Here is a 27,469-nt window from a genome sequence, read left to right on the forward strand (position 1 = left end):
GGGGGAATTTTTTTCTATTTCTGGAGTTGTTACTGTCTAGCTAGGGAATCTCAAATTAGCCCCCCCACCCCACCCCGCTTTCATTTTTGTGCCAGTTTAAACTCAGGACCTGGGTGTTGTTCCTGAGCATTTTTGTTCAAGTCTAGCACTCTACATCTTAAGCCCCAGTTCCCCTTTTGGTTTTTGGTGGTTAATGGACTTTCCTGCTCAGCTGCCTTTGAACCATAATCTTTAGATCTTAGTTTTCTGAGAAGCTAGGACTACAGGCATGAGCAACTGGAACTCAGCTGCTAATAGACTTCATTGTACACGATTGTCCTGGCAACATTGTAGGAAAGGAACCTCTAGGCATTGATTTGTTGTTTTTGTCTTGGACTGGTCATTTCTCTAGACAACAGTCTTCTGATCTTCTGCCTAGCACGGATAAGCTTGATTGTCAGCATTCTAACAGTTCATGAATCTCTGACTTTAGAACCTTTCGGCTCTAACCAAGTTTGTGTCTTAATCAGACTTGTTATTGCTGTGACAAATACCTGAGAAACAATTTAAAGAAGGAAAGAGGGCTGGGAATGTGACTTAGTGGTAGAGTGCTTGCCTATCACACATGAAGCCCTGGGTTTGATTCCTCAGTACTACATAAACAGAAAAAGCCGTAATTGGTGTTGTGTTTTAAGTGGTAGAATGCTAGCCTTGAGCAAAAGAAGCTGGGATCAATGCCCAGGCCCTGAGTTCAAGCCCCAGGACTGGAAAAAATAAAAATAAAGAATAAGGGGTTGGGAAGGTGGCTCAGTGGTAGAGCGCATGCCTTGCATGCCAGAGGCCCTGGGTTCGATTCCTTAGCACCACATAAGCAAAAAGAAAAAAGCCGGAAGTGGTGCTGTGGCTCAAGTGGTAGAGCGCTAGCCTTGAGCTGAAGAACTGAGGGACAGCGCCCAGGCCCAGAGTTCAGGCCCCATGACCGGACCAAAAAAAAAAAAAAATTGAATAAAATAAATTCTAAAAAGAAGAAAAGATTTACTTTGGCTCTCAGCTTTGAAGATAACAGCCTTGGTTGGTTAGCTGCCTTGTTTCTGGGCCTGTGGGGAAGCAGAACATCCTGGGGGAGAACAGAGCTATTTAGCTATCTAGCTATTTATCCATCTATCCTTCCAGGGCATACCCCAGTGACCTCCTTTCTCTAACTAGCCCCCATTTCCTAAGTCTCCATCACCTCCCAAAAATAGCAACCACCAGTTGGAGACCAAGCCTTCAACACATGCGCCTGTGGAAGACATTTTGTATTTAAATCAATATAGCTTGCTTCTTGTTGGCTTCAGATTTGGCATTTTCTGGTCTCTAGGCTGTTCTTCACTCACCCATCTGTTTTCCAACTTCCAGTGTGTGTGTGTGTGTGTGTGTGTGTGTGTGTGTGTGTGTGTGTGTGTGTGTGTGTGTGTGTGTGTGTGTGTGTGTGTGTGTGTGTGTGTGTGTGTGTGTGTGTGTGTGTGTGTGTGTGTGTGTGTGTGTGTGTGTGTGTGTGTGTGTGTGTGTGTGTGGTGTGTGTGTGTGTGTGTCTTCAGATTTGGCATTTTCTGGTCTCTAGGCTGTTCTTCACTCACTCATCTATTTTCCAACTTCTACCGTGTGTGTGTGTCTGTGTGTGTGTGTGTCTGTCTGTCTGTCTGTCTGTCTGTGTGTCTATGTGTCTGTGTGTCTGTGTGTGTGTCCGTCCGTCCGTCTCAGGGCTTGAACTCTGGGCCTGGGTGCTGTCCCTCAGCTCTTGAGCTCAAGGCAAGCGCTCTACCACTTGAGCTACAGCGCCACTTCCATTTTTCTAGTGGTTTATTGGAGATAGGAGTCTCACGGTCTTTCCTTCCTGGGCTGGCTTTGAACCGTGATCCTCAGATCTCAGCCTCCTGAGTAGCTAGGATTACAGGCGTGAGCCACCAGAGCCCAGCCCACTTTTGCCTTTTTATAACATTCTTGCTTGTTTCTGTCTTCTTGCCAGTGTCTTAGTCCACTTTTTGTTCTATTTCTATCTTAGTAAGATTTTGGGATGAGAACTTAAGTTTTTTTTAATTAATTTTATTCATTATTTTTATGTGGTACCAAGGAATCAAACCCAGGGCCTCATGCATGCTAAGCAAGCATTCTACCACTAAGCCACATTCCCAGTCCCGAGAACTTAAGTTTTTATATTCTTCCTGCACATACATTGAGAAGTCTAGATCATTATTTGTTTTCTTTTTTCTTTTTTTTTTTTTTGGCAATACTGGACTTAATTCAAGGCGTGGTGCTTCCTAGGCAGATACTTTACCCCTTGAGCCAACCTCCAGCCCTGTTTTGTTTTTGGAGGGGGGTTCTTGCTGGTTATTTATTTATTTATTTTTGTTCTGGTACTGTAACTTGCGCTCAGAGCCTGTGTGCTGTCCCTTAGTTTTTGTGCTCATGGCTGGTACTGTACACTTGAGCCACATCTCCTTTTCCAACTTTTTGGTGGTAAAAATTGTAGGTAAGAGTCTCTTAGACTTTCCTACCCAGATGAAATCCTTACTTCTCAGCTTCATGAGTAGCTAGGATTATAGATATGAGCTGGAAACTTTTTGAACTCCCAAATTACCCAGCTTTCACTTCTAGCTTTTTTACTAATGAATGGGAGATAAGAGTCTCAGATTTGTCTGCCCAGGCTGGCTTCAAACTTCAATCCCAGATCTCAGCCTCCTGAGTGACTAGAATTATAGACACAAGCCACTGGTGCCTGGCTTGGAAAGTATCTCTTTAAGGCATAAAGGCCATGTTTAACTAGTTCTTTTTTCTTTTTTAGTTTTTGAACTTGCAGTTCATCTCTCTTAGCCTCCTAATTTCTAGGATTTCAGACACAAGCCATCATGTCCAGCTTAGTCATTTAAATTGTACTTCATAAACTTAGACATATGTCTTCCTAAGTAAGTACATCTAATTGAAAATAGTTTCAATACCATAGCTCATAGCAGATATATAGGTTTAGAACTTGTAAGAGCTAGCCGGGTGCCGGTGGCTCATGCCTGTAATCCTACCTACTCAGGAGGCTGAGATCTGAGGATTACGATTCAAAGCCAGCCCGGGCAGGAAAGTCCGTGAGACTCTGATCTCCAATAAACCACCAGAAAACCAGAAGTGGTGCTGTGGCTCAAGTGGTAGAGCGCTTGCCTTGCATGCTCGAGGCCCTGGGTTCAATTCCTCAGCACCACATAAGCAAAAAGAAAAAAGCCGGAAGTGGCGCTGTGGCTCAAGTGGTAGAGCGCTAGCCTTGAGCTGAAGAGCTGAGGGACAGCGCCCAGGCCCAGAGTTCAGGTCCCACGACCGGACCCCCCCCAAAAAAAAAAAAAATCAAGTGGTAGAGCGCTCACCTTGAGCTGAAGAGCTAAGGGACAGCATTCAGGCCCAGAGTTCAAGCCCCACGACCGACAAAAAAAAAATTGTAAGAGCTCATAAACAGCCCAACACCATATGTCTCTGGCCATCCCATTGTTATCTAGGTTTTGTTTACAATTAGAGGTACTAGAAAGGCATAGAAAAATCCCAACATTACTGCTATATAAAATTACCTAACAGTAAACTCCACAACTGAGATACCAATATGGTTGTCAACATGGAGAATATTTTCTCAGTAAGATGCAAGCTCTGCTTGCCCTCATCAGTGAAACCAACATTGTATGGGTTCTGATTTCAGATCAGCTGTGGCCAAACCTGGTTTAACAGCTCCTATTGCATATTCAATTAGATGACTGCTGCCCTCAGCACCTAACAATGACTTTCTATTGGTTGAAACAGTTTTAGCACTTACCTGGCTGTGAGACTCCTTCAAGGGTTCTTTGTAATTGTCATTTGTATTTTTCTGGTAGCTAATAATCTTAAGTATCTTTTTATGTGCTTATTGACCATTTGTATGTCTTTGGAAACTCACATTCTTTTCCTTTTTTTTTTTTTTTTTTTTTGCTAGTCCTGGGGCTTGAACTCAGGGCCATGGCAATGTCTTTGAGCTTCTTTTTGCTCAAGGCTAGTGTTCTACCACTTGAGTCACAGTACCACTTCCAGCTTTTTTTATTCATGTGGTACAGGGCTTCATTCATGGTAGGCAAACATTCTACCACTAAGCCACATTCCCAACCCTTTTTTTTTTTTTTTTGCCAGTCATGGGGCCTGAACTCAGGGCCTGGGCGCTGTCTCTCAGCTCTTCAGCTCAAGGCTAGCGCTCTATCACTTGAGCCACAGTGCCACTTCTGGCTTTTTCTGCTTATGTGGTGCTGAGGAATGGAACCCAGGGCCTCATGCATGCAAGGCAAGCACTCTACCAGGGTCATCTTCCCAGCCCCCCTCCCCCTTTTTTTTTTTTTTTTTTTTTTGGGTCCGGTTGTGGGGCCTGAACTCTGGGCCTGGGCGCTGTCCCTCAGCTCTTCAGCTCAAGGCTAGCGCTCTACCACTTGAGCCACAGCACCACTTCCGGCTTTTTTCTTTTTGCTTATGTGGTGCTGAGGAATCAAACCCAGGGCCTCAAGCATGCAAGGCAAGCGCTCTACCACTGAGCCACCTTCCCAGCCCCCCCCCCCTTTTTTTTAAGCTAGACTATTTGTTGGTTGAAGGAGGGGCTGGTAATGAATGGAACCCAAGGGCTCACATGTATAGTCAAGACACTTGATACTACTGAACCACAAACACATAGTGTAATTTGTCTTTTTACTATTTGAGGTGTGTGCATGCATGCATGAGTGCAGGACTAGGATTCTAACTTAGTTCCTGAGACTTTGGTTCATTGGCTATTATTCTATGAACAGAGCCATACCTCCAACCCCTATTTGAAGTTCTTCATTTATTTTTTATTTTTTGGTTCAGTTGTGGGGCTTGAACTCTGGGCCTGGGCGCTGTTCCCTCGGCTCTTGAGCTCAAGGCAAGGGCTCTGCCACTTGAGCCACAGCGCCACTTCCAGTTTTCTGGTGACTTATTATCGGAGATAATAGTCTCACAGAAGGGGTTGGGAAAGTGGTTCAGTGGTAGAGTTCTTGCCTTGCATGCATGAGGCCCTGGGTTTGATTCCTCAGCACCACATAAGCAGAAAAGCCAGAAATGGTTCAAGTGGTAGAGCATTAGCCTTGAGCTGAAGAGCTGAGGGTCCAGACCCAGAGTTCAGGCCCCATGACTGGCAAAAAAAAAGAGATTTTGCCACTAACACTAGTTTTTCATGCTTTCAAATTTATAGCTGTATGTGATGAGTAGAATTGCTATGTCATATAGTAATTCTATGTTTAATTTATCAGGAAACCACCATCTGACCTAGTCACTGGTTCACACCTACAATCCTCAGAGCTAGGTTTATAGAGCTCTGTTTTGTCCACATCTAAGTGTCCAGAGGGACATTAGCGTTGATGTTGTCTTCATGTGCTCAGGGCCTTCGCTCAGGACCAGGCAACCTGGACTGTCATGGGCTTGCCTGACTCACAGGACCCTCTTACCTCCAGCTTCTCACTTTGTTCCTCTTTGTATGACTCTTTTCCAGGGGCTCGTCCAGGAGTTTCCAGTTGTCTGAGAAAATGCCAGAAGAGTGCTAAGCGGCAACCCTTTTCTGGAAAGTCTTTTTACTTAGATCTACCTGCTGGCAAGCATCTCCAGTTTCTGACAAGGGCCGTCCAGCAGCTGGGTGGGGTATGTGACTTAACTCCTGGGATATTACAAGCTTTGTGGACTGTGGGACAGGAACTGGAGAGGGATTGTATCTGTGGTTTTCATGTATTTCCAATGGTTGTTACTTCATTTTCCAAAGCAGTTTTAAGTATGAACCATTTTTTTAAATAAGGTAAATTATTTTCCTCATTGGAAAAATAACATCTGTTTATTCCAAAGAAGTAGAGACTAGGAACTATTTTTAGTGACAATCTGAATTTTTCTTTCTTCCTTTTTTCCTTTCCCCCCTTCCTCCCATAATGGCTTTTTTTGGGGGGGGGGGGGTCCGGTCGTGGGGCCTGAACTCTGGGCCTGGGCGCTGTCTCTCAGCTCTTCAGTTCAAGGCTAGTGCTCTACCACTTGAGCCACAGCACCACTTCCGGCTTTTTTCTTTTTGCTTATGTGGTGCTGAGGAATCGAACCCAGGGCCTCATGCATGCGAGGCAAGCGCTCTACCACTGAGCTACCTTCCCAGCCCAAGGCTCATACTTTTAATCCTAGTTGCTCAGGAGGCTAAGATCTGAGGATTATGGTTCAAAGCCAGCTGTGGCAGGAAAGTTCTTGAGACTCTTATCTCCAATTAACCACCATAAGGCTGAAAGGGAGCTGTCACTTAAGTGGTACAGTGCTAACCTTGAGCACAAAAGTTCAGAGGCAGTTCCCAGGTCCTGAGTTCAAGCCTTAACAGTAGCATGTGCACACAGACATACAAATAACTCATGTAAAAAAGGGGGCTGGGAGGTGGGGATCAGCAGTAGAGTACTTGCCTACTAAGTGGAGGTCCTGTGTTCAAACTCTAGTATTGCCAAAAAGAAAAGAAATTGCAAGGGTGGGGTGTGTGTGTGGTGGGGGGGAGTGGAGATGGGAAGGGATGGGAAGGGGAAACAAAGGAGGAGGCAACAATGCTTGATAAGAAATGTACTCATTGGGGCTGGGAAGGTGGCTCAGTGGTAGAGCGCTTGCCTTGCAAGCCTGAGGCCCTGGGTTCGATTCCTCAGCACCACATAAGCAAAAAGAAAAAAGCTGGAAGTGGCGCTGTGGCTCAAGTGGTAGAGCACTAGCCTTGAGCTGAAGAGCTGAGGGACAGCGCCCAGGCCCAGAGTTCAGGCCCCACAACCGGACCCAAAAAAAAAAAAAAAAAAAAGAAATGTACTCATTGCCTTGCCCATGTAATTGTAACCCCTCTATACGGTATTTTTCACAATTAAAAAAAAAAAAAAACAGCTAAAAAAAAAGCACCTATACTGAATTTGTACAATTTTTTTATCTCATTATTCCTTAAACAATACAGTGGTTTTTAAAAAAAAAAAATTATATTGTATCAATATAATCCCAAAAGCCTGGCTGAACTTTTAGTCTATTCTTTTATTTAGCTTCTGCTTATAAAAACCACCCTGGAATTAGGATTTGAAGCAATGTTTTATCCTTTCAAATCATTATGCTGGCATTGGCTGGGTAATTCCTCTGTGCTCCAGCAATATTCAGCTGGAGGGTCAGCTGGATTGAAAGGACCAAGATAGTGGTGATCACATAGCACTATGTTGCTTTTTGTTCTTATACACAAAGCTTCTTATATACATTACTCATCTGTATAGTATGGTGTCTGTTTACATTAAACCAAACGAACTGGTTTCCAGTGGTCACAGGCAGCCTTCCTAGAAGGGAAAAGATATTACCTCCCCCACATTCTATTGGTCAAAATGAGTCAGGTTGTAGAGAGAAAAAAAAATAGGCTGTACCTTCTGAAGGAAGGAATAGCAAAGTCACATTATAATACATGGATAGGAGAAATGTGTGACCATTGAGCAGTCTGCTCCATTTATCTAGACTGATAGTTGTCTAACTTCCACCCTCTCATATTTGTTTTTGCCTATTGAAAAAAGTAGATGTATTCCTTCAAGCTATAACTTTTTTTTTTTTTGGTGCCAGTCCTGTGGTTTGAACTCAGGGACCAGACCTGGTGCTGTCCCATTGGTAGACTAGTGCTGTACCTCTTGAGTAACAACAGCTCCATGTCTGGCTTTTTGGTGATTATTGGTGATAGGAATCTCATGGACTTTCCAGCTTGGGCTGGCTTTGAACAGTGATCCTCAGATCTCAACCTCCTAATAAGCTAGGGTTACAAGCATGAGCCACCAGCACCCAGCCACCAAATCTTTTTTGTTTCATTATTGTTTTAGGCTCCTTTTTTTTTTTTTTTTGGTCGGTAGTGGGACTTGAACTCTGGGCCTGGGCGCTGTCCCTCAGCTCTTCAGCTCAAGGCCAGCGCTCTACCACTTGAGCTACAGCGCCACTTCCGGTTTTCTTGTGGTTTATTGGAGATAGGAGTCTCACAGTCTCTCCTGCCTGGGCTGGCTTTGAACCGCGATCCTCAGATCTCAGCCTCCTGAGTAGCTAGGATTACAGGCGTGAGCCACCAGCGCCCGGCAATTTAGGCTCCTTTTTAAATACATATATATTGTGATCAAGATTACAAGTTCAGTGTTGGGGGCTGGGAAGGTGGCTCAGTGGTAGAGCGTTTGCCTTGCATGCATGCGGCCCTGAGTTCGATTCCTCAGCACCACATAAGCAAAAAGAACAGGCCGGAAGTGGCACTGTGGCTCAAGTGGTAGAGCGCTCACCTTGAGCTGAAGAGCTGAGGGACAGCGCCCAGGCCCAGAGTTCAGGCCCCACAACCGGACCCCCCAAAAACAAAACAAAACAAAACAAAAAAACCAAGTTCAGTGTTGGACATCCAGGTGTGTCTTACAGAAAACATAGTGTCCTAACCAAGCTGTTATTAAGCCTACCTCACCCCTTACATGTGTTTCTTCTATGTGCAGTATCATATTGTCAAAGAACTCAAAGCATGTTGCCTTCTGCTTCTGGTCAGGAGCAGCAGTTCTTGGAGTCAAAAAAAAAAAAAATACACATACACACTATTGTATTTCAGGGTAACGTCTTGGGGATTTGGTGCAGAAGTGCATTCTAGTCTATTTAAAGACATTGATTTTTGAAACTTCTGGCAGCCAAGATTTGCTTTCTCAACTTTTTGTTATTGACAATTCTACATCTGCTTTTTGATCTTCAGCCATGTCTGTGATCTGGTTTCAGGTAATTGAGGGTTTTCTGAGCAAAGAAGTAAGTTACATCGTGTCCAGCCGCAGAGAAGCAAAAGCAGAGCGCAATGGCACAAGCCACAGAGGCCGCCCCAGCTCCAGTGAGGTCAGGGTGGAAACTGCCTCCTTAGCGAATCCAAAAGGCTACCAGGCCACACCTTCACAGAAACCTGTAGACTCGGTAAGCACCTCATGCAGGAAGATGGGTGTTCTGTAAATGAAGGAAGAGGGCATTGGTGAGCCCTTTTAGGACATCTCTGGTTTTAGTTTAATCTTACTTGAATTCAGAAACTGAGGTTATTTATTATAGCTGTGGATCTAAGCACCTCATCAGTACGCCATTACCATGATTCCTTCTAGCTATAGGTCCTCTGTTGCTACTTCTGTTCTCATCCTGGGGCTTGAATTCAGGGCCTGGACACCTGTCCTTTAGCTTTTTTGCTTATGGGGCTGGTGCTCTCTCACTTAAGCCACAGCTCTACTTCCAGCTTCTTGTTGTTTAATTGGATATTAAGAGTCTCATGTCCGGGCGCTGATGTCTCATGCCTGTAATCCTAGCTACTCAGGAAGCTGAGATCTTAAGATCATTGTTCAAAGCCAGTGTAGGCAGGAAAGTCCGTGAGACTTTTTTTTTTTTTGCCAGTCATGGAGTTTGAATTCTGGGCCTGGGCACTGTCTGTCAGCTCTTCAGCTCAAGACTAGCACTCTACCACTTGAGCCACAATACCACTTCCAGCTTTTTTTGCTTATGTGGTGCTGAGGAATCGAACCCAGGGCCTCATAAATGCAAGGCAAGCACTCTTAACACTGAGCCACCTTCCCAGCCCAAGACTCTTTTTAATCTCCAATTAACCACCAGAAAACAGGAAGTGGCACTGTGGTTTAAGTGGTATAGTGCTTGCCTTGAGCTGAAGAGCTGAGGGACAGCGCCCAGGCCCAGAGTTCAAGCTCTACAACTGACACCCTTCTACCTCCTCTACCATCCCACCCCCAAAGAAAAGAGAGAGGTCTTGGTATTTTGTGATCATATAACCTCGGGTGCATTGAGAGTACCCTTTACCAGGGTTCAGACTGTCCAGGCTGCAGCCACCTCTAGGCGACTTGATCTTATGTGTAGTTATGCCTCTCTCTCCTCAAGGGTCTCATTTGTGCGTAGCCTCAGCTGTCTCTTCTAGCTTTCTGAGAACCATGACCTAAGACACTCTCATCAGCTCATGTGTGAGCATCTGTGCATACTTTGTGGTCTATCTCATTGCCCTTCTCTTCGTGGCAGGTGCCTTTGAGCAGAGGGAAGGAGCTATTGCAGAAGGCCATCAAAAAACAGGTGAGCTAGGGCAAGACAGGGCTGATGGATGGAAACAGGTAGTGGTGAAGGTCACCACAATTGTGTAAAGGCAATTGATGCCAGTAAAAGCATGCATTTAAAAAGGACCAAAATACCTCTTGTTTTATCACAATTTTAAAACTTTAAGAAGTTACAGCTTGGGGCTGGGAAAGTAGCTCAGTGGTAGAGTGCTTGCCTTGCATGCATGAGGCCCTGGTTTCAATTCCTCAGCACCACATAAGCAGAAAAAGCCAGAAGTGGCTCAAGTGGTAGAGTGCTAGCCTTGAGCTGAAGAGCTGAGGGACAGCGCCCAGGCCCAGAGTTCAGGTCCCACAACCGACCAAAAAAAAAAAAAAAAAAGTTACAGCTTGAAGGAATATATTACTTTCTTCAATGTGGCAAAAACAAGGATGATAGAGGGTAGTGGGTAGGTGTTTCCAGCTCAAGGAAGATTTAGCCAAGTACTTCTGAAGAACTAACTCAAAAGCCATATTCTGAGATGTTAGTAACACCATTAGTTCCTTCTTACAAATGAGGGAGTAGAGGCTTAGAGAAGTTCAGTAATTTATCCAGAGCCAGCTAGGGATTGTATATTAAAAGCCACAATCAGGGCTAGGAAGGTGGCTCAGTGGTACAGTGCTTGCCTTGCATGCACGAGGCTGTGAGTTCGATTCCTCAGCACCACATAAACAGAAAAGCTAGACTTTGTACATCTTTCATAAGTGGCTGCTTATCCCTTTTTTGAGTTCCAAGAGCCATTAAAATTAAATAGCAAGAGAAAGCTCTCAGGTGATCATGTGAGAAGAATGGTTAAAGCAGAATTAAGATGTGTACGGTCAGGTACAGTGGCCCATACCTATAGTTCCCTCTTAGAAGGCTGAAGCTAGGGGAGTGCTAGCCCCAAGAATGTTGCCTGGGCAACATAGCTGTCCTTATGTAAATAAATAAACAAACAATGGGTATCTTGGGTGGAATGAGCGAGGGAGATGATATTGCTGGACCAAGGCAGCATAGCTTCCTACTTGGTGCTGACAATCATTGCTGGTGTTTATTATGTGTACTGGCTGTGTTCAGTCAGCTCTCAAGCCCCGCTGACAGACCTGTGTCTTAGAAGCATATGTTCCTTTATGGTCACAAGGTGGCCAGAACAGAGCATGTGGGTAGATCAGCAGTCTTCCCCTGTCCTGGTCTATCCATGTGGAGAACAGGGTGTGTTTTCCCTAGGACTGGGATGCCACCCCACAGATATCCTTCTCAGAAGACTCCCAGAGCAATATCTACTTGTCCCCATCATGCTCTAGCCCTGAGCTATCTCTGCTCTTGTCATTTCAGGGAAGCAGCAGCAGCAGCCTCCTGACCAATGCCCGTTCCTGGGGAGTGAAAGTCCTGCATGTGGAAGGTACTGCTTCCACCTTGGCTACCTGTAGGGGAGAATACAGGTGACCAGCCTGGAACATCACCTTTCAGAAGATTGTGGTCATATAAGCTCTGGTAGCCGAAGCCAGAGCTCTCAGTAACTCTGTTGGTCCACAAAGTGAAAGTGTGGAACAGTAGAGTAGCAGATAGCAAAGTGTGGGCCGTGGCCTCAGCATCTGGGACAGGTCTCCTCAGGCCAGTGTAATGGTCATGATAGTAATATTTTTTAAATAAAGCTGTAATTCTAAGATCCACTCACCAGGTGTTTAAGCATTGCTAAGAATTACTTATTCTCACCATAGTTCTGAACCCATTGTTCAGGTGAAAGAATTGAGCCTCAGAGGGATTAGTTTAACTGGCTGTGTCTCATCAGAGTGAGCACCATGACCTATATTGTTTTGGCTTCTCTCTTTTTCCAAAGGGTTGCCTAATGCTATAAATGACCTGTTTTGCTATTGTAATAAATTTATACTAGAATAGTTGTCCTCAATTTGTTAGCAATGACTGATTCCATTTTGTTTCACTTGGTGCCAGGTTTTCCCTGATCCATTTTAGAGGTTAGGTTCAAATGGACAGCCTTCAGGTACTAATTTGGATGCTACCCCATCTTGTGCTGAGGAAGTTGTCTTATCTGGCATGTGGGGACTCCATCTCACTGGAATGTGTCAGTTCTGGACTTGATTTGTTTCCCTACCTATGTGCTAGAGAAACTCTGGCTTGCTGAGCTCCTGCTCGGTATCTACCAAAGGCTACACCTGTGTGGCTCAGAGGGTCCATTTCCCCTGCAGGAAACCCCTTGCTTTTACCATACCATCCTTGGTGAGCTATAGGACACCTCCATCCAAAGCTGAGTTGTATTCGGTGCTAGAAAAGAGCAGGAAGCCTCCTGTTGTCAGGAGGTGCCAAGTGACATGGAGCCACAAGGTGGCAGGCAAGGCTGATATTATCCAGTGGGCTAAGCAAGGTGACAAGTTTAGTCCTGGAGCCAAGAAAGTGACTGCAAAAGCCTTGCCACTGTCTTCTGTTCTCCACAGAAATGATGATGCACGTGCGGCAGCTGTCTATTGGTGGTTCTTCACATATAAAGAAACAAGAACCAAAGAAGCCAGAAGTAAGTCATCCCACTAAAACACAGGGCAGTGCATGGTTATCAGTGATGTCTATGACACATTGGGTTATTCTGTGACCCACCTAAATCCCATTGTTTCCTGGCCATTCTGGAAAACCTAATAGTGGAGATCTAAATGGCTTGAGAGTCTAATTTTGTAGACATTTTAACTGCAGGAGGCAAAGTGGGAAAAACACAGCAACTTGGTCTCCTTTGTGTGTGTGTATGCATGTGGGCATATATGTGTGTGTGCACGCACATACCAGTCTGAACTGAAGGCCTCGTGTTCTTGATTGGCTTTATTTGGGGGGGGGGGGGCATTGGTTGTGGGGCTAGGCCTGGGCACTGTCCCTCAGCTCTTCCTCAAGGATAGCATTCTTAACACTTGAGCCACAGCACCACTTCTGGTTTTCTGGTAGTTTATTGGAGATAAGAGTTTCACAGACTTTCTTGCCTGGGCAGGCTCTGAACTTCGATCCTCAGATCTCAGCCTCCTGAGTAGGATTACAGACGTGAGCCACCAGCACCTGGCTTGATTGGCTTTTTTATTGAAGGCTGGCACTCTGCCACTTGACACATGCCACCACTTCCAGCTTTTACTGGTTAATTGGAAATAAGGGTCTCACAGATATTTTTGCCCAGGCTGGCTTCAAATATTGATCCTCAGATCTCAGCCTCTTGAGGATTCAAGAGGTAGGCCACTGACACCCACTTCTGCCTTTATTCTTAGTGTCCACAGCTCTGCATGGCCCTTTCCTTTCTCTTCCTATGATTCACTGCAGCCTAGGCCAGGGGCTGCCTGTGGGTGAGCCTGTCCTAGATAAATGTGCAAATGCTCATGACCTGTGTCCAGCCTGCCATTCTGGGGACAGCTCTTGGCCTGGGAAATGAACTTACAGATTGTATGGGGGAGGGAGAGTTGTAGCTTCAAGTAGCTGTCACCTTCCAAGTCCTTATTGGTTTTTCCTTCTTGCTGGGGTTAAAGCTGCACATGCCCTATCAAGAGAGCCCAGACTCATTTAAAGCCACAGTATCTGCACCCAAGCCTAAACATGAGAAAGGAGTGAACCTGCATATCCGCCTGGCTCTACATCCAGGAATAGGACTAACAGGAGGAACAAAGTGTGTCCAAAGTGGTTGGCATGCTCAGAGTCTAAAAGCCCCCTCTCCATATCCCCAGTCTTTGCACTAGGGGAGTTGGTTTACAATGAAGAATTCTTTTTTTGGGGGGGGAGGCAGGGGGTCTGGTTGTGGGGCCTGAACTCTGGGCCTGGGTGCTGTCCCTCAGCTCTTTAGCTCAAGGCTAGCACTCTACCACTTGAGCCTCGGTGCAACTTCCGGCTTTTTTTTTTCTTTTTGCTTATGTGGTGCTGAGGAATCGAACCCAGGACCTCATGTATATGAGGCAAGTGCTCTACCACTGAGCCACCTTCCCAGCCCATGAAGAATTCTTAAAATGAAGAATGTCCTTCCAACTTAGGTCCTCCAGCCTCCATTCCCAGCATAAACAGTGTGAACACATTCCTATGTACCCTTCTAGAGCTCCACACACATAACAGGCAAACATCAAAAATCCTCCCATTGGGGCTGGGAAGGTGGCTCAGTGGTAGAGTGCTTGCCTTGCATGCATGAGGCCCTGGGTTTGATTCCTCAGCACCATATAAGCAGAAAAAGCCGGCAGTGGTGCTATGGCTCAAGTGGTAGAGCACTAGCCTTGTGCTGAAGAACTGAGGGACAGTGCCCAGGCCCAGAGTTCAGGCCCCACGACCAACCAAAAAACAAAATTCCTCCCATTTTGGACTGAGGGTTTAGCTCAGGAAAAGTTCTTGTCTGGCACACAAGAGACCCTAGGTTCCATCCTAGCACTGTAAACAAAAATAACCCTCTGTGTGAATACACAGCATTTGTACTTTGCTTTCCCTTAGTAACCCATGTAGTAGATATTTGGGTCTTCTGGAATTTATCTACTCTGGCTTGTCTGCCCTAGAGGTGCAGCTGGAGGAGAATCTGGAGCCACCTTGGGCCCAGATGTATAGGCAGTTGTAGATTGTCAGCTTTCCCATCCTGCCCCACCCCAGGTCTTGGGCTGCCTTTTATTTTGATCTGTTTAGTTTTTAATAACAGCTTTATTTGACCCTATCCTTTTTTTTTTTTGGTCAGTCCTGGGGCTTGAACTCTGGGCCTGGGCACTGTCCCTGAGCTGCTTTTGCTCAAGGCTAACATTCTACCACTTGATCCATAGTGCCACTTCCAGCTTTTTCTGCATATATGGTACTGAGGAATTGAACCTGGGCTTCATGCATGCAAAGCAAGCACTCTGCCACTAAGTCACATTTCCAGCCCTTGACCTTATCTTAAATATTGGTTTGGACCCATAGTGCTAGGGTACATGACATGAGCACTGGGAAGCAAATAGCCATTTTCCTTACCCTCATCCTATAGGTGACCTGGAAAGTCCACAGTGCCTAGAAGATAAAAGCTGCCACCATAGCTGGGAGGTGGTGGCTCATGCATATAATCCAAGCTACTCTGGAGGCTGAGATCTGAGAATCACACTTTGAAGCCAGCCCAGGCAGAAAAGTTCATGAGACTCTTAATTTCCAACAAACTACTCAGAGCCAGAAGCAGCTCTGTGGCTCAAGTGGTAGAGCACCAGCCTTGCGCAAAAGAAGCTCAGGGACAGCACGAAAAAAGAAAAAAAGCTGCTACCTAGTGATCACCTTTAGTTTTGGGTCTTTCAGGTGCTTCGATTTTAGCCTGTCAGATAAATGGATGCTCCTCACCTTACAGGTGGCACAGCTCCACTTTACGCCTGAGCCAGAGTGACTCTTGTTCTTTGCTTCATCCTGCATCTTTCTTTTTTTTTTTTTTTGGGGTCCGGTTGTGGGGCCTGAACTCTGGGCCTGAGCGCTGTCCCTCAGCTCTTCAGCTCAAGGCTAGTGCTCTACCACTTGAGCCACAGCTCCACTTCCGGCTTTTTTCTTTTTGCTTATGTGGTGCTGAGGAATCGAACCCAGGGCCTTGAGCATGCAAGGCAAGCGCTCTACCACTGAGCCACCTTCCCAGCCCTCATCCTGCATCTTTCCAAAGTCAATTTCCATCAAGATTCACCGAGAGGCTCTCCTTTGATCATGGTCCTGGGCAAGAGGAGGAAGCCTCTGCTCAGATTTGCTCCAGCTCATAGCCTGAGAGTCTAATTTTTGTTTTTGTGCTGGTACTGGGCTTAAACTTAGCCTGGGCATTGTCCCTTAGCTTTTTTATAGTGCTCTACCACTTGAGCCACTCCTTCAGTTCTGGCTTTTTTTTGGTTACTTGGAATTTCACAGATTGATCTGCCTGTGCTGGCTATGAACCATGATCCTCAGATCTTAGCTTCCTGGGTAGCTAGAATTATAAATGAGCCACCAGTGCCCAGCTCTGAGAGTCTAGTTTTGGCAGACCTTCCAACAGCAGGAAGCAAAGTGGGACAGAATCAGAGCAACTGGGCCTCCCAGGCCCAATTCCTCGACCCCTGTGGCTCTCTCACATCCTTAACCTATTTTCCTTTTCCATTTAGGGAACACGTCCAGGAGTGGAGTCAAGAGCACGGAAAGGTCAGCGTGGAAGCTTTTCTTCATCTAATTGCAATCCCTCCCTCTATAAACACTTCCCCATGACTCCCTCTGAGGTAGCATCTGCTCGCTTTTCTGTGGCAGGAAGCAAGTCCAGCTTGTGTTGCCCCCTCATGTTTCCAAGGCTTGTGTCTCAGATCTCTGGGGTGAGAGAAGTCCATCTAAGTACCAGCACAGAGCTGCCAGGTTGGGCTTCTCCTCAAGAGCCAGGATGCCATGCAGGTGCTTTTGGCTTCTGTGTCCTCTGGTTGTTCCTGGGCATCAGTTGAAGTTCACGGTCCTTTTCCTTCTGATTCAGTAGCAGTTTGGGGTGGGCAGTTTGACAGCTGCCTACCGTTTTCAGAAATGCCAAACTCCCTGAAACTGACAAACTGGCAGATTGATGGACTCTGTCTCCCAGTTCCTTTTGGACAGCAGGAGAGTTTCTTCCCCCTGGATGTTTCTCCCAGAGCTGCTCTTTAAGTGGCATTTATTCCTGCCCAAGCAGGATCTAAGAAAAGTTTCTTGGCACCACCACAGGCTTGAAATTTGGGGAAGTCTGTAGGGGAATAGATTTTAATCACTGTCTTAGTTAATTAGAAAGACAAAAAATTGTCCCCAAAAGGTAATTAACAGGAGCTGAGGCTGAGGAGACGAGGCTGCATTTTGCTCGGGTGCTACTGATGGCCTCCTGCGGGGTTGGGGGTGAGGTAGCAGTCTCTTTGGTTCTGCCCAGCTCCCAGCCTGCCTGTTGTGCCTTGACAACTGGTCACAGTGAAATGATAGAAGAGGTCTTAGCTTGAGGGAAATCTGTAAACTATGCAAATAACTAGATGGTAGGGGATGAGTATCTTGATTAATTGAGTCCAAATTTGTCTCCTCAGCACCCCTTTGCCTTAGTTTTTTTCAGCAACCAGATTTCTCCTGTGATATTTTTCTATCCTGCTACTGAGATCACAAAACACTCTTTGGTATTGGGCTTTGAACTCTTACCTGAATTTTTCTTTTTTCTTTTTTTGTCGGTTGTGGGGCTTGAACTCTAGGCCTGGGCGCTGTCCCTCAGCTCTTCAGCTCAAGGCTAGCACTCTACCACTTGAGCCACAGTACCAATTCCAGTTTTCTGAGTGGTTTTTTTGGAGATAAGAGTCTCACAGACTTGGGCTGGGGAGGTGGCTCAGTAGTGGAGCGCTTGTCTTGCATGCCTGAGGCCCTGGGTTCGATTCCTCAGCACCACATAAGCAAAAAGAAAAAAGCCGGAAGTGGCACTGTGGCTCAAGTGGTAGAGCGCTAGCTTTGAGCTGAAGAGCTGAGGGACAGCACCCAGGCCCCGAGTTCAGGTCCCATGACCAGACCCCCCCCCAAAAAAAAAAAAGAATCTCACAGACTTTTCCTGCCCCGGCTGGCTTTGAACCAGGATCTTCAGATCTCAACCTCCTGAGTAGCTACAATTACAGGGGTGAGCCACCAGCACCCAGCTTTGCCTGAATTTTTCACTCCAGGCTGTCACTCTACTACTTGAGCGACATTCCACTTCTGTCTTTTTTGGGCTGGTTAGCTAGAGATAAGGATCTCATAGCTTTGCTACCCAGGCTGGCTTCAAACTAATCATCAGATCTCAGCCTCTAGAGTAATTAAGATTATAGGTATGAGCCACCGACACCCAGCACTAAACACTCTACCTATCCTTCCTCTCTACTGTGGCTCCAAATCCTAGAGTCTTTGGGAGAATTCTGCCCAGGGAATGTTCTTGTCTCCTTCAGGATTCTGAGGCACCAGAGCTAAGGTATAGGAAGACCTGGGACTTGGGAACCTCAACCTGCTTTTAACCAGACCAGCAGAACCTAGGTTTCTCCGCTAGCCAAATTTGGAATGGTGGTAGCATCTGTAGGTGGTTGACAGTCTCCAGAACCCACACACAGGGCTCTTGTGTCCTGAGGATGGAAGACATGTCTGTGGGCTTTCTTCCCAGGAGGTGTGACTCTTTTCTGGGGTTCCAGCTGAAGAGGTCGGAATGCTGATACCCTGCCAAATGAAAAGGCATAGGTTCCTGGGCTTTGGTGGAGCCTCGCCTCTCGGAGCACTTGCTCCATGTGTGGTGTGGGCCTGCACTGGGTCAGATTGCTAATATGTGCATTCTTCCCCTTGCAGTGGCCAGACTGAAGTCACCATTCCTCAAAATCGAAGATGTGAGCAGGTAAGTGGGACTTCGCATCTCCATTCACCCTGCCAGGCCTACACATGGAGGAAGGTACTCAGGGAACCCAAGTTGTTAGCAGGACATGAATCCCTGTATCTTTGTCTTCCTAAGAGCTGCTTTCTCCTGCTGTCAGAGAGAAGGCTTATGCAGATCAGGGACAGACTCAGGGTGGCATCATGCGGTTGATAGTCTTCTTAGAGATGTCAGAGATTAATGATCCTCTGTGCGAATTACTTTGATTTGTGACTCTCAGAAGCTTGTGCTGTCCCTCCAAAAAGGGCTGTTGCCCACCATCTTGCTAGCTACCTGCAGTCCAAGGCTAGGAGCCTGCCAAGTATTCCCTCCACTTTATTCCCTGTTCACCATTATGCCCTCTTCTTACCCAGAGCCTGAGGGCCAGACAATAGTGTTAACCTGATGAGTCTTAGCAGCTATCTTGGCTATCACTGATTCTGTAGTAACTACTGCATCACGAGTCCATGTTAATATATAGTGGTTTCAAAACACAAAAGTTAAAGGAAATATATTCATGTGTGCCAGCAGAGGTGACTGGAACCAGAGCTTTCTGTCCTTCCTCCTCAGGCAGGGCACCTGAAAGCCCAGCCCTGGAGCCTGCAGCCTGTCCAGCCTCTCAGGGGGCCTTACTTCCCTTCTCAGTGCCTGTGGACAGTACAAAGTTGGCTATCTTGGTTCAAAGTTAGTGGAAAGAACTGGAAGATGAGGTATTCTATTCCTTTCCAATGGGATGGAGCACAAGCTCTTCATCCCTAGTTCCTTCACAACTAGATAAACCACAGCTGATAGACTATAATGCCTCCATGTCTTCCCTGCATATAGCAGGCATAGTAAATGTCACCTGTCAGGGCACGCTGCATACATGCTCCTGGCATCTAATAGGCCAGAGAGGAAATCCAAAGGAGCTGAGTTTTTTTGTTTTTTGTTTTTTTTTTTGGGTCATGGGCCTGAACTCAGCCTGGGCACTGTCCCTTACCTCTTCAGCTCAAGGCTAGTGCTCTACCACTAGAGCCACAATGCCACTTCTGGCTTTTTCTGTTTATGTGGTGCTGAGGAATCGAACCCAGGGCCTCATGCATGCAAGGCAAGCACTCTACCACTGAGCCACCTTCCCAGCCCCAGGAGCTGAGTTTTTTTTGTCACATTTTCTTCAGCTGTTCTGAAACAGGTGCTCTTCCAAGTCCCTTAGCCTGACCAACAACAAGTTTCAATCCTGGGGCTGGGAAGGTGGCTCAATGGTAGAGTGCTTGCCTTGTATGCATGAGCCCCTGGGCTCAATTCCTCAGCACCACATAAGCAGAAAAATCCAGAAGTGGTGCTGTGGCTCAAGTGGTAGAGCACTAGCCTTGAGCTGAAGAGCTGAGGGACAATGCCCAGGCCCAGATTTCAGGCCCTATAACCAACACCACTCCCACCCCAATCCCTGCCCCCCCCCCCAAAAAAAAAAAAAGTTTCAGTCCTAAGCAGAAGCAAAACATGAAAGAGGAAGAGGGATGCTGGAGTGAGTGACAAACATCCTTCTCCCCTTAAGAGTGCAAGTTCCTGAGCTGAAGAGCTGAGGGACAATGCCCAGGCCCAGATTTCAGGCCCCATGACCAACACCACTCCCACCCCAATTCCCCCTCCCCCCCCCCCCCCCGCAAAAAAAAAAAGTTTCAATCCTAAGCAGAAGCAAAACATGAAAGAGGAAGAAGGATGCTGGAGTGAGTGACGAACATCCTTCTCCCCTTAAGACTGCAAGTTCCTGGTGCCACAGGGCTCACCCTGCTGCCAGAGATCCACGGCCTCTACTCTATCCCCAGACCATAGGCATCACAATCACCAGGTGCGCCAAGCCTGGCAGTGACCTCAGTCAACAAGGTTTGTTGACTACACACATAGCAGGCTCTGATACACAAGTCTCTTGTATATTTGAAACTTCAGGCATATTGCCAGAACTACTCAAGACAAGGCTGGCCATCCAGATTCTTTCACTGTGCCTCTCCTCTTTATTGAGAACACTCCTGTCCATAGGGAGGGAGGGAAGGGTTCTCTTCAAATAGTACCAGGGATGAGCCTAGTACAGAAATGCTTCCCTTCACAGAATAAGAAACGTGCAGTATTATGGTTTAAATAGTCTTCCACTAAGTTTCTGTTTATCTAGACACTTGAAAGTTGTTGTAAGCTCAAGACAAATTGCAAGAAGTAGGTCAGGAAGCCAGCCACCAGTGGCCCAGCCACTTGCCCAGTGGGCACTTATAGGATTCAGATTTGGTAGTACATGTAAATCTATTTGAAAAGTAGACAGGGAGAACATAGTTAATAGTATTAGTTTAACATAGAAAGGCTGCTTGAGATCTTATGTCAAGGTTGGGATGCTAGAGTTGGGCTAGTTCCTTCCCAGCTTCTCCCTTGCCCACTGTAGTCAAAATCCAAGTTTTCTTTGTTTCAGGAAGTTTCGTCCCTTCCACCGTCAGTTTAAATCCTTTCCTGAAATTTCTTTTCTGGGACCCAAAGCTGCAAGTCCTTTTGAGGCTCTGACAACCCCCAGCAGCTTGCAGCATTCCAGGTAAGCCTTTCTAATTCCTGAGGACCAAGAACTGGTTACAGGCCAAAGCCCTCCCCTTCAGGGACCTGCTGGTCAAATTTGGGATTGGCCATCTGTTTGCTCCTTTGGCAAAATCTTTTTTGAAGCTTAGCCCAGAGAAGAGAGACACTAGGAATATTCATCCATTTTATTTGGAGAATTGGAAGTGTCCAAAGGGCTCGGAGCTAAGACCACCATCATCAGAGTGCCCTGGAGCTCCTTAATTCAGGTTCCCACCATTCCCCCAAAACACATCTCTAGGCTCTAGCCTACACCTGCAGAATCAGCATTGGTGGATCCCTAATTGCTACATTCTTACAAGCTCCCAGATTCACTTCACAGTAGAGGCTGAGGAATAACTAAGGGGCAGGAGGCTGAAGGAACTCACTGCATTATATGGTCATGGTAACTTGTAGGTGTGTTGATTGAGAATTTTTTCCCCCCAGTTGTAAAGAGTATTTAGTAAAGAGAAAGAATGTTTGAGAATTTTTTAACCTTTTAACCAAAATAGAAAAGGAATTCAGCTCTGCCAGTCTGCCTCCTTCTTTCCTTTCCTCCCTCCTTCTTTCCCTCCCTCCCTCCTTCTTCCTTACCTCTCTCCTTTCCTCCCTCCCTCCCTCTCTTCCTTTTTCTTTTTCCCTCCTTCCTTTCTCTCTCCTTCCTTCCTTCCTTCCTTCCTTCCTTCCTTCCTTCCTTCCTTCCTTCCTTCCTTCCTTCCTCCCTCTACCACTGAGCCACCTTCCCAGCCCTACATATATATATATATATATATATTTTTTGTCTTATTTGGTACTGGGGATCGAACCCAGGATGTTGCACTTGCTTTGCAACAGAGCTACATCCCAGCCCTATGAGATTCTTTAGTAAACTTCCCAAAAAAAGCTGGAAGTAGAGCTGTAGCTCAAGTGGTAGAACACTCTCTTTGAGCAAAAGAAGCTCAGGGACAGGGCCCACGCCCCCTATACTGTCACACACACACAAAAAAAATCAAGAATTGTGAAGGACTGAAAGTGAAAATTCTGTATCCTATATCCAGCCTCCGGTTGTTGGCCCTGAGATATTGTATGCATGCACATCTAGACCTGTCTTCTTTGCTGGATCATGCCTTTCCCACTTAATATATTTTAAATTAATTGACTATTATAACTAAAAAGCATTCTTGTTCCTTTCTTTTTTCTTTTGGCTGTGCAGTATGTCTTCATATGATTTACTCTACTTTATTTAACCAGTTTGTTATTGATCAATGCATAGATTAGCTGTTCAGAGTAAATTTGTAGTTATTTGAGTCCATTTGTGGGATAAATTCCTACAGATAGAAATGCTTGGGTTTAGGGCTGGGAAGGTGGCTCAGTGGTAGAGCGCTTGCCTTGCATGCCCGAGGCTCTGGGTTCGATTCCTTAGCACCACATAAGCAAAAAGTAAAAAAAGCCGGAAGTGGCGCTGTGGCTCAAGTGGTAGAGCACTAGCCTTGAGCTGAAGAGCTGAGGGACAGCGCCCAGGCCTAGAGTTCAGGCCCCACAACCAGAACCAAAAAAAAAAAAAAGAAAGAAAGAAATACTTGGGTTTAGGGGGTGCCTGCATTTCTCATTTTCATCAGTCTGACCAAATTTGCTGATTTTCAGAGAAGTGAGAGCAATGATCCCTGCACTGCTAGCCCTCTCCCCACCTAGTACTGTGTACTGTCAGATTTTTCAGCATCCACCAATCTGAGATTGAGAACTGTATTGGTATGTTTTTGTTTTGTTTTTTTTGGGGGGGTGGGGAAGAGTTCAATCTTGGGCTTGAACTCAGAATCTGGGTACTGAGCTTTTTTGCTTAAGGCTAGCATTCTACCTCTGAAGCCATAGCTCCACTTGCAGCTTTTTGGTGGTTAATTGGAGATAATTTATTATTTGTTTGTTTGTTTGTTTGGGGTTTTTTTGTTTGTTTGTTTGTTTGTTGTTGTTGTTTTGGTCATAGGGCTTGAGCTCAAGGCCTGGATGCTGTCTGAGCTTTTTCACTCAAGGCTAGCACTCTAGCCACAGTGCCACTCAAAGTTTTCTGAAGATGAGAGTCTCATGGACTTTGCTGCCCTAGCTAACTTTGAATTATGATCCTCAGATCTCAGCCTCCTGAATAGCTAAGATTATAGGCATGAGCCACCAGTGCCCAGCTGGAGATAATTTCTTTTTATGTTAACCTTCTTTGTATCCTTTGCACAACTATTGATCACTTAGTGATGCATAAGGAGCTCTGGTATTTGGGGCCTAAGCCCTTTATTACTAGCTGCATGCTTTTTAGTCTAACACAGTTTAAACATACAGCTTTTCTGTTTTGGGGATTTTTATTGAACTGAGAAATTAGAAAGCTCTTAAAAGGGGAATGTTTTGAAACCAGGAGGCTGAGATCTGAGAGTCAAGATTTGAAGCCAGCCCAGGAAGGAAAGTCCGTAAGACTCTATTCTCCAATTAACCATCAAGAAGCCAGAAGGGGAGCTGTGGCTCAAGTGGTAGAGTGCCACCCTTGAGCAGAAAGCTCAGGGATAGGATCCAGGATCTGCACAAAAAGAATAGGATCCAGGGTCTAGACATGAGTTTGCTAGGATGCCAAAGAGCGCAATGTCCCTCAGGCCATCTTATACACATGGCTGAAATTCCAGTGAGAAGACTTTGAGAGATGGCAGCTGTGAGAAGGACAAGCCAGCCTGAAACTGATGGCAGAACAGTCCCCTCCCTGCTGTCAAGCACTTTGCCTTCCATCTTACAGGTCAGGTGAACATGGCTGTGTCTAGGCACACAGGTGAATATCTACACAGGAGTCTTCTGTAGCCATTGCCATTTGCCCTCACCTGTGGTTTGAAATGTAGGGGCAAGGAGGACACAGGGAGGATGTGGTGACCACCTCTTCCCTGCCTCTTCTACCACCCTTGGATGCATGGTACCAAGTGTAGGGTAGGCCTGCCTGGCTCCTTGGTCATCTTCCTACTCTGAGCACCAGACCCTAAGCAGCAGCCTCTCCCCTGAGATCCACAGTCATGACCAGCACTTCCACTCTTCTCTCCAGAGAACTCAGGGACCCAGAGCCAAGCCTGCGATCAGCTGTGCACACCTTGCCCAGGAGGAAGAAGGGGTACTGTGAATGCTGCAAGGAAACCTTTGCAGATCTCCATGTGGTAAGCAAGCCCCGTTAGACAGCACCTCCCCAGACTAGAGAGAGCCTGGGCAGTCAAGGACGAGTCTTACCTAAGACCAGTTTGGGAGCTCTGCTTGTATCTCACCCAAGCCTTGTCTAATGTTCCATGCCTCCTCTTGTCCTGGGTAGCATCTTCAGAGTGCCCAGCACCAGAACTTTGCTCTAGAAGCTCATCCATATGCAGAAATCGATCAGATCATCGCCCAGCTCAGCCAGAGCTTTGTAGACATCTCCTCCCAAGCCAGCCTCCCCAGGTGAGCACCACAGCTGCAGACACACTACCTTCTGTTACCCTGTCCCAAGTGGGAAGAAACCCTCAGGTCATCAGCAGCAGCAACCACCCTGTAGCATTTTTCTCTTTCTTCCCATCATCCTCTGTCCACTTTGTTTTAGCGGTGATCATTGACATGCAGAATGAACAGTTGTGGCCAGCTAATTCCTAGTTCCTAGGTCCTTTTTTCTCCTTTACCAGAAGTTAGCCTCAGAAAGGCTAGCATGGGAGCTGGGAAGGTGGCACAGTGATAGAGTGCTTGCCTTGCATGCATGAGGCCCTGGGTTCCATTCCTCAACACCACATAAGCAGAAAAAGCCAGAAGTGGTGCTGTGGCTCCAGTGGTAGAGTGCTAGCCTTGAGCTGAAGAGCTGAGGGACAGCATCCAGGCCCAGAGTTCAGGCCCCACAACCAACAAAAAGAAAGAAAGAAAGGCTAGCAGGGGCTTGGTGGGGATTTCAGGGTCCTCTGCACCCTGTTACCCCTATTATTCAGCAAGGGCGCCTACTGAGGTCCATGGTGTCCCTTGCTACCTAGATTTCTACCTCTGCAGATCTTGGAGAGCCAGGCTCTGTGCTTTCTTTTTGTTTTGTTTTTTGTTTTTGTTTTTTTTTTGGTTCCGGTCGTGGGGCCTGAGCTCTGAGCCTGGGCGCTGTCCCTCAGCTCTTCAGCTCAAGGCTAGCGCTCTACCACTTGAGCCACAGTGCCACTTCCGGCTTTTTTCTTTTTGCTTATGTAGTGCTGAGGAATCGAACCCAGGGCCTCAGGCATGCAAGGCAAGTGCTCTACCACTGAGCCACCTTCCCAGCCCAGGCTCTGTGCTTTCTGTAACCTCCTTGAAGTTACTAAACGGGATAGTCTCTGTCCAGTTCTTCTAGCCAACCCTGACCTGACACTGGCCACAGAGCTAAGAGAGGTGCACACAGTTGTGGCCACTTCTTCAACGTAAGGCCCAGAGCAGTCATCACTCCTCACCATGCTAAGACCCATAGGGGTAGCATCTCACTGGCTGCTCTGCCTGTCCTCAGTCCCAACCAGGGAACTCTGTCTGCTCTGGCTGCAGCTCACTGAGTATTTTTCTCCCCACAGGCAATCAGGTTCTCCTGCTTCTAATCGTGACATACTCTGTTCTGAGACTCCACCCCTAAGCCGGCCCTGCCAGCCCAGGACAGCATCTCCCAGGATGAGGAAGGAAGATGGGGGACAAACCCCATGGACTGCAGAGCAGGATAGGACAGTGGATAGTTCAAAGGAACCAGCTGAACCCACAGGGACTGGCCACGTACCCAGATCAGTAGCAAGCTGCCAGGAGCTGGTAGGGTCAGTTGGTGTGTTTGTAACCTCCCAGGAACACAATCCCCAATCCCTATTACCCAGTGCCTTCTCCTCTGGCACAGATCAGACACTTGGTGGTCATAAGCGGAAGATTCAGTTCCCAAGTGGCAGTGCCAAGAAGAGATCAGGGGCCTCCTGGCGACATGCCTCATTTTTTATCCCAAGAGCCCTCTACCCCTGCGGTGCCATGACCACTGATGACAGGGATATTCTCTCTTTTTCTCTCTCAGACTTCTTGTTCCCTTGGCATCCCTCGGATAGACAGGTAGCGCTCTGGGCTCCACAGCCCATCTGGCCTAGAGGAGAATGGCCCCCAGAGTCTGAGGGTTCTGAGTGTGCAGCTCCTGCTCCTGGCCCTGCGCCCCAGCAGACAGACCCGCTCCCCAGCTTCCCCACAGCCCCAAGCCAGCCACCAGCCTACCTGCTCTCTATAGCAGATGAGCCTTCAGAGAGCCCATCTCACTCACTCCCCCACCCTCTGCCAGCAGGAACCCGCTGCTCCCAATGGCTCTGGGTCCCCCAGACTCTCCAAATGGCCTGTCTCCCTGTCCTGCAGTCTGAGCCCCCACCCAGTGCTAGCAGAGAGCTGGTCCTGTGACTCCCTAGGCGCCCTCAGAGCTATAGATAGACTCAGTTTACTTCCTGGCCAGGGCTACTCAGGGAAGCAGAAGGAGCCCAGCCTTTGAGGTACAAGTAAGTAGCTGGGCTCTGTAGGACCCATGGGGCTAGGTTTTCTGCCCAACAGGTCTTTGGACAGGACCAAGAGTCTGAGCTGGAGGCTGCCCTCTCCTCTCCCTGCCTCCAAACAGATCTAACCAGGCAACCAGACATCATTCTGCAGTGGGCTTTCCCAACCAGAGCCAGCTGCCCACGCCAGGGAAGAGGCAGAGTTGGCATAGGGAGGGACCACAAAGAAGCAGGAGTGGTCTAGCTTCCTGCCCTGTGCCCCCAGGCACTTGCCTCTTGGCAGTACCTAGGGTTAGTTGTTCCCCACCCCCACCCCAGCCTCCTTTCCCACAAGCATGTGGTCTCTCCTGTTTTCTGAAATGCCTGTGTGTCCCCTCCCCCAGCCCCCCACGCTCACACAGATCCTCAGGAACATATGAAGCAGAGGAGGGGCTCAGCTGCAGCACTTACCATGCTCCCTCCCCCATACACTTAGCTGGGGCCCAGCACTGACCTTTCCCCCTGAGCCAGGATGTGGCCTGAGTCCCCTCCAGAGACCCTCTCAGCAGCCCACCTGGGGCTCTGCTGTTCCAGGGTTAGTGTCTCACCTGCCAACTTCTACATCACCCTCTTCCCTCCCTCCTTCCCCAAGGACCTCCCCCCCATTTCTGACTGCCAAGCCATTAATCTGGAAGCAGAAATGGGTTTGCTATCGATTCTTTGGCCACTTTGTTTTTTTTTTTTAAATCATAATTGGTACTGTGGTTCTTCTCACCCTTCTCTGCCTTTGTTGTGTGTTTGTCTCTTTAAATGTTGAAGCTGCCGGAAGCCTGGTGCTATTCTGTCTCCTTTCAGAGGAAGGAGGGGGGCCTAGTTTCGGGTGAGGACCTGAGTTGCTAGTTTGGAAATAGAGCATCTGTGTACACGAGCCTCCTTAGAGCCCCCTTTTGGCCTTTTTATGCCATTCCTGTTAAATTTCACAATTAATCTTGATTTAGGAAATGTAAATAAATTTGTTAATAATAAGCAGAAAAGA

General features: G+C 47.0%; 1 protein-coding gene across 2 annotated transcripts in view; it reads left to right on the plus strand.

The window, feature by feature from the left end:
- Nucleotides 1-27,436, plus strand: part of Dbf4b (DBF4B-CDC7 kinase regulatory subunit) — a 33,759-nt gene extending 6,323 nt beyond the window's left edge. For both annotated transcript variants that reach the window (XM_070026804.1, XM_070026803.1), the window contains exons 3-13: nucleotides 5,513-5,658; nucleotides 8,770-8,955; nucleotides 10,048-10,098; nucleotides 11,431-11,497; nucleotides 12,549-12,625; nucleotides 16,179-16,215; nucleotides 18,361-18,406; nucleotides 20,856-20,972; nucleotides 24,033-24,141; nucleotides 24,291-24,415; nucleotides 25,522-27,436. In XM_070026804.1, coding sequence (XP_069882905.1) covers nucleotides 5,513-5,658; nucleotides 8,770-8,955; nucleotides 10,048-10,098; nucleotides 11,431-11,497; nucleotides 12,549-12,625; nucleotides 16,179-16,215; nucleotides 18,361-18,406; nucleotides 20,856-20,972; nucleotides 24,033-24,141; nucleotides 24,291-24,415; nucleotides 25,522-26,365 — 1,805 coding nt within the window. In that variant the 3' untranslated portion in view covers nucleotides 26,366-27,436. The remainder of the gene's footprint in view (nucleotides 1-5,512; nucleotides 5,659-8,769; nucleotides 8,956-10,047; nucleotides 10,099-11,430; nucleotides 11,498-12,548; nucleotides 12,626-16,178; nucleotides 16,216-18,360; nucleotides 18,407-20,855; nucleotides 20,973-24,032; nucleotides 24,142-24,290; nucleotides 24,416-25,521) is intronic.
- The last annotated feature ends 33 nt before the right edge of the window (nucleotides 27,437-27,469 follow it).

The sequence above is a fragment of the Dipodomys merriami genome, unplaced genomic scaffold, assembly GCF_024711535.1.
Source record: "Dipodomys merriami isolate MVZ:Mamm:240054 unplaced genomic scaffold, mDipMer1.0.p SCAF_19, whole genome shotgun sequence".
NCBI lineage: Eukaryota > Metazoa > Chordata > Mammalia > Rodentia > Heteromyidae > Dipodomys > Dipodomys merriami.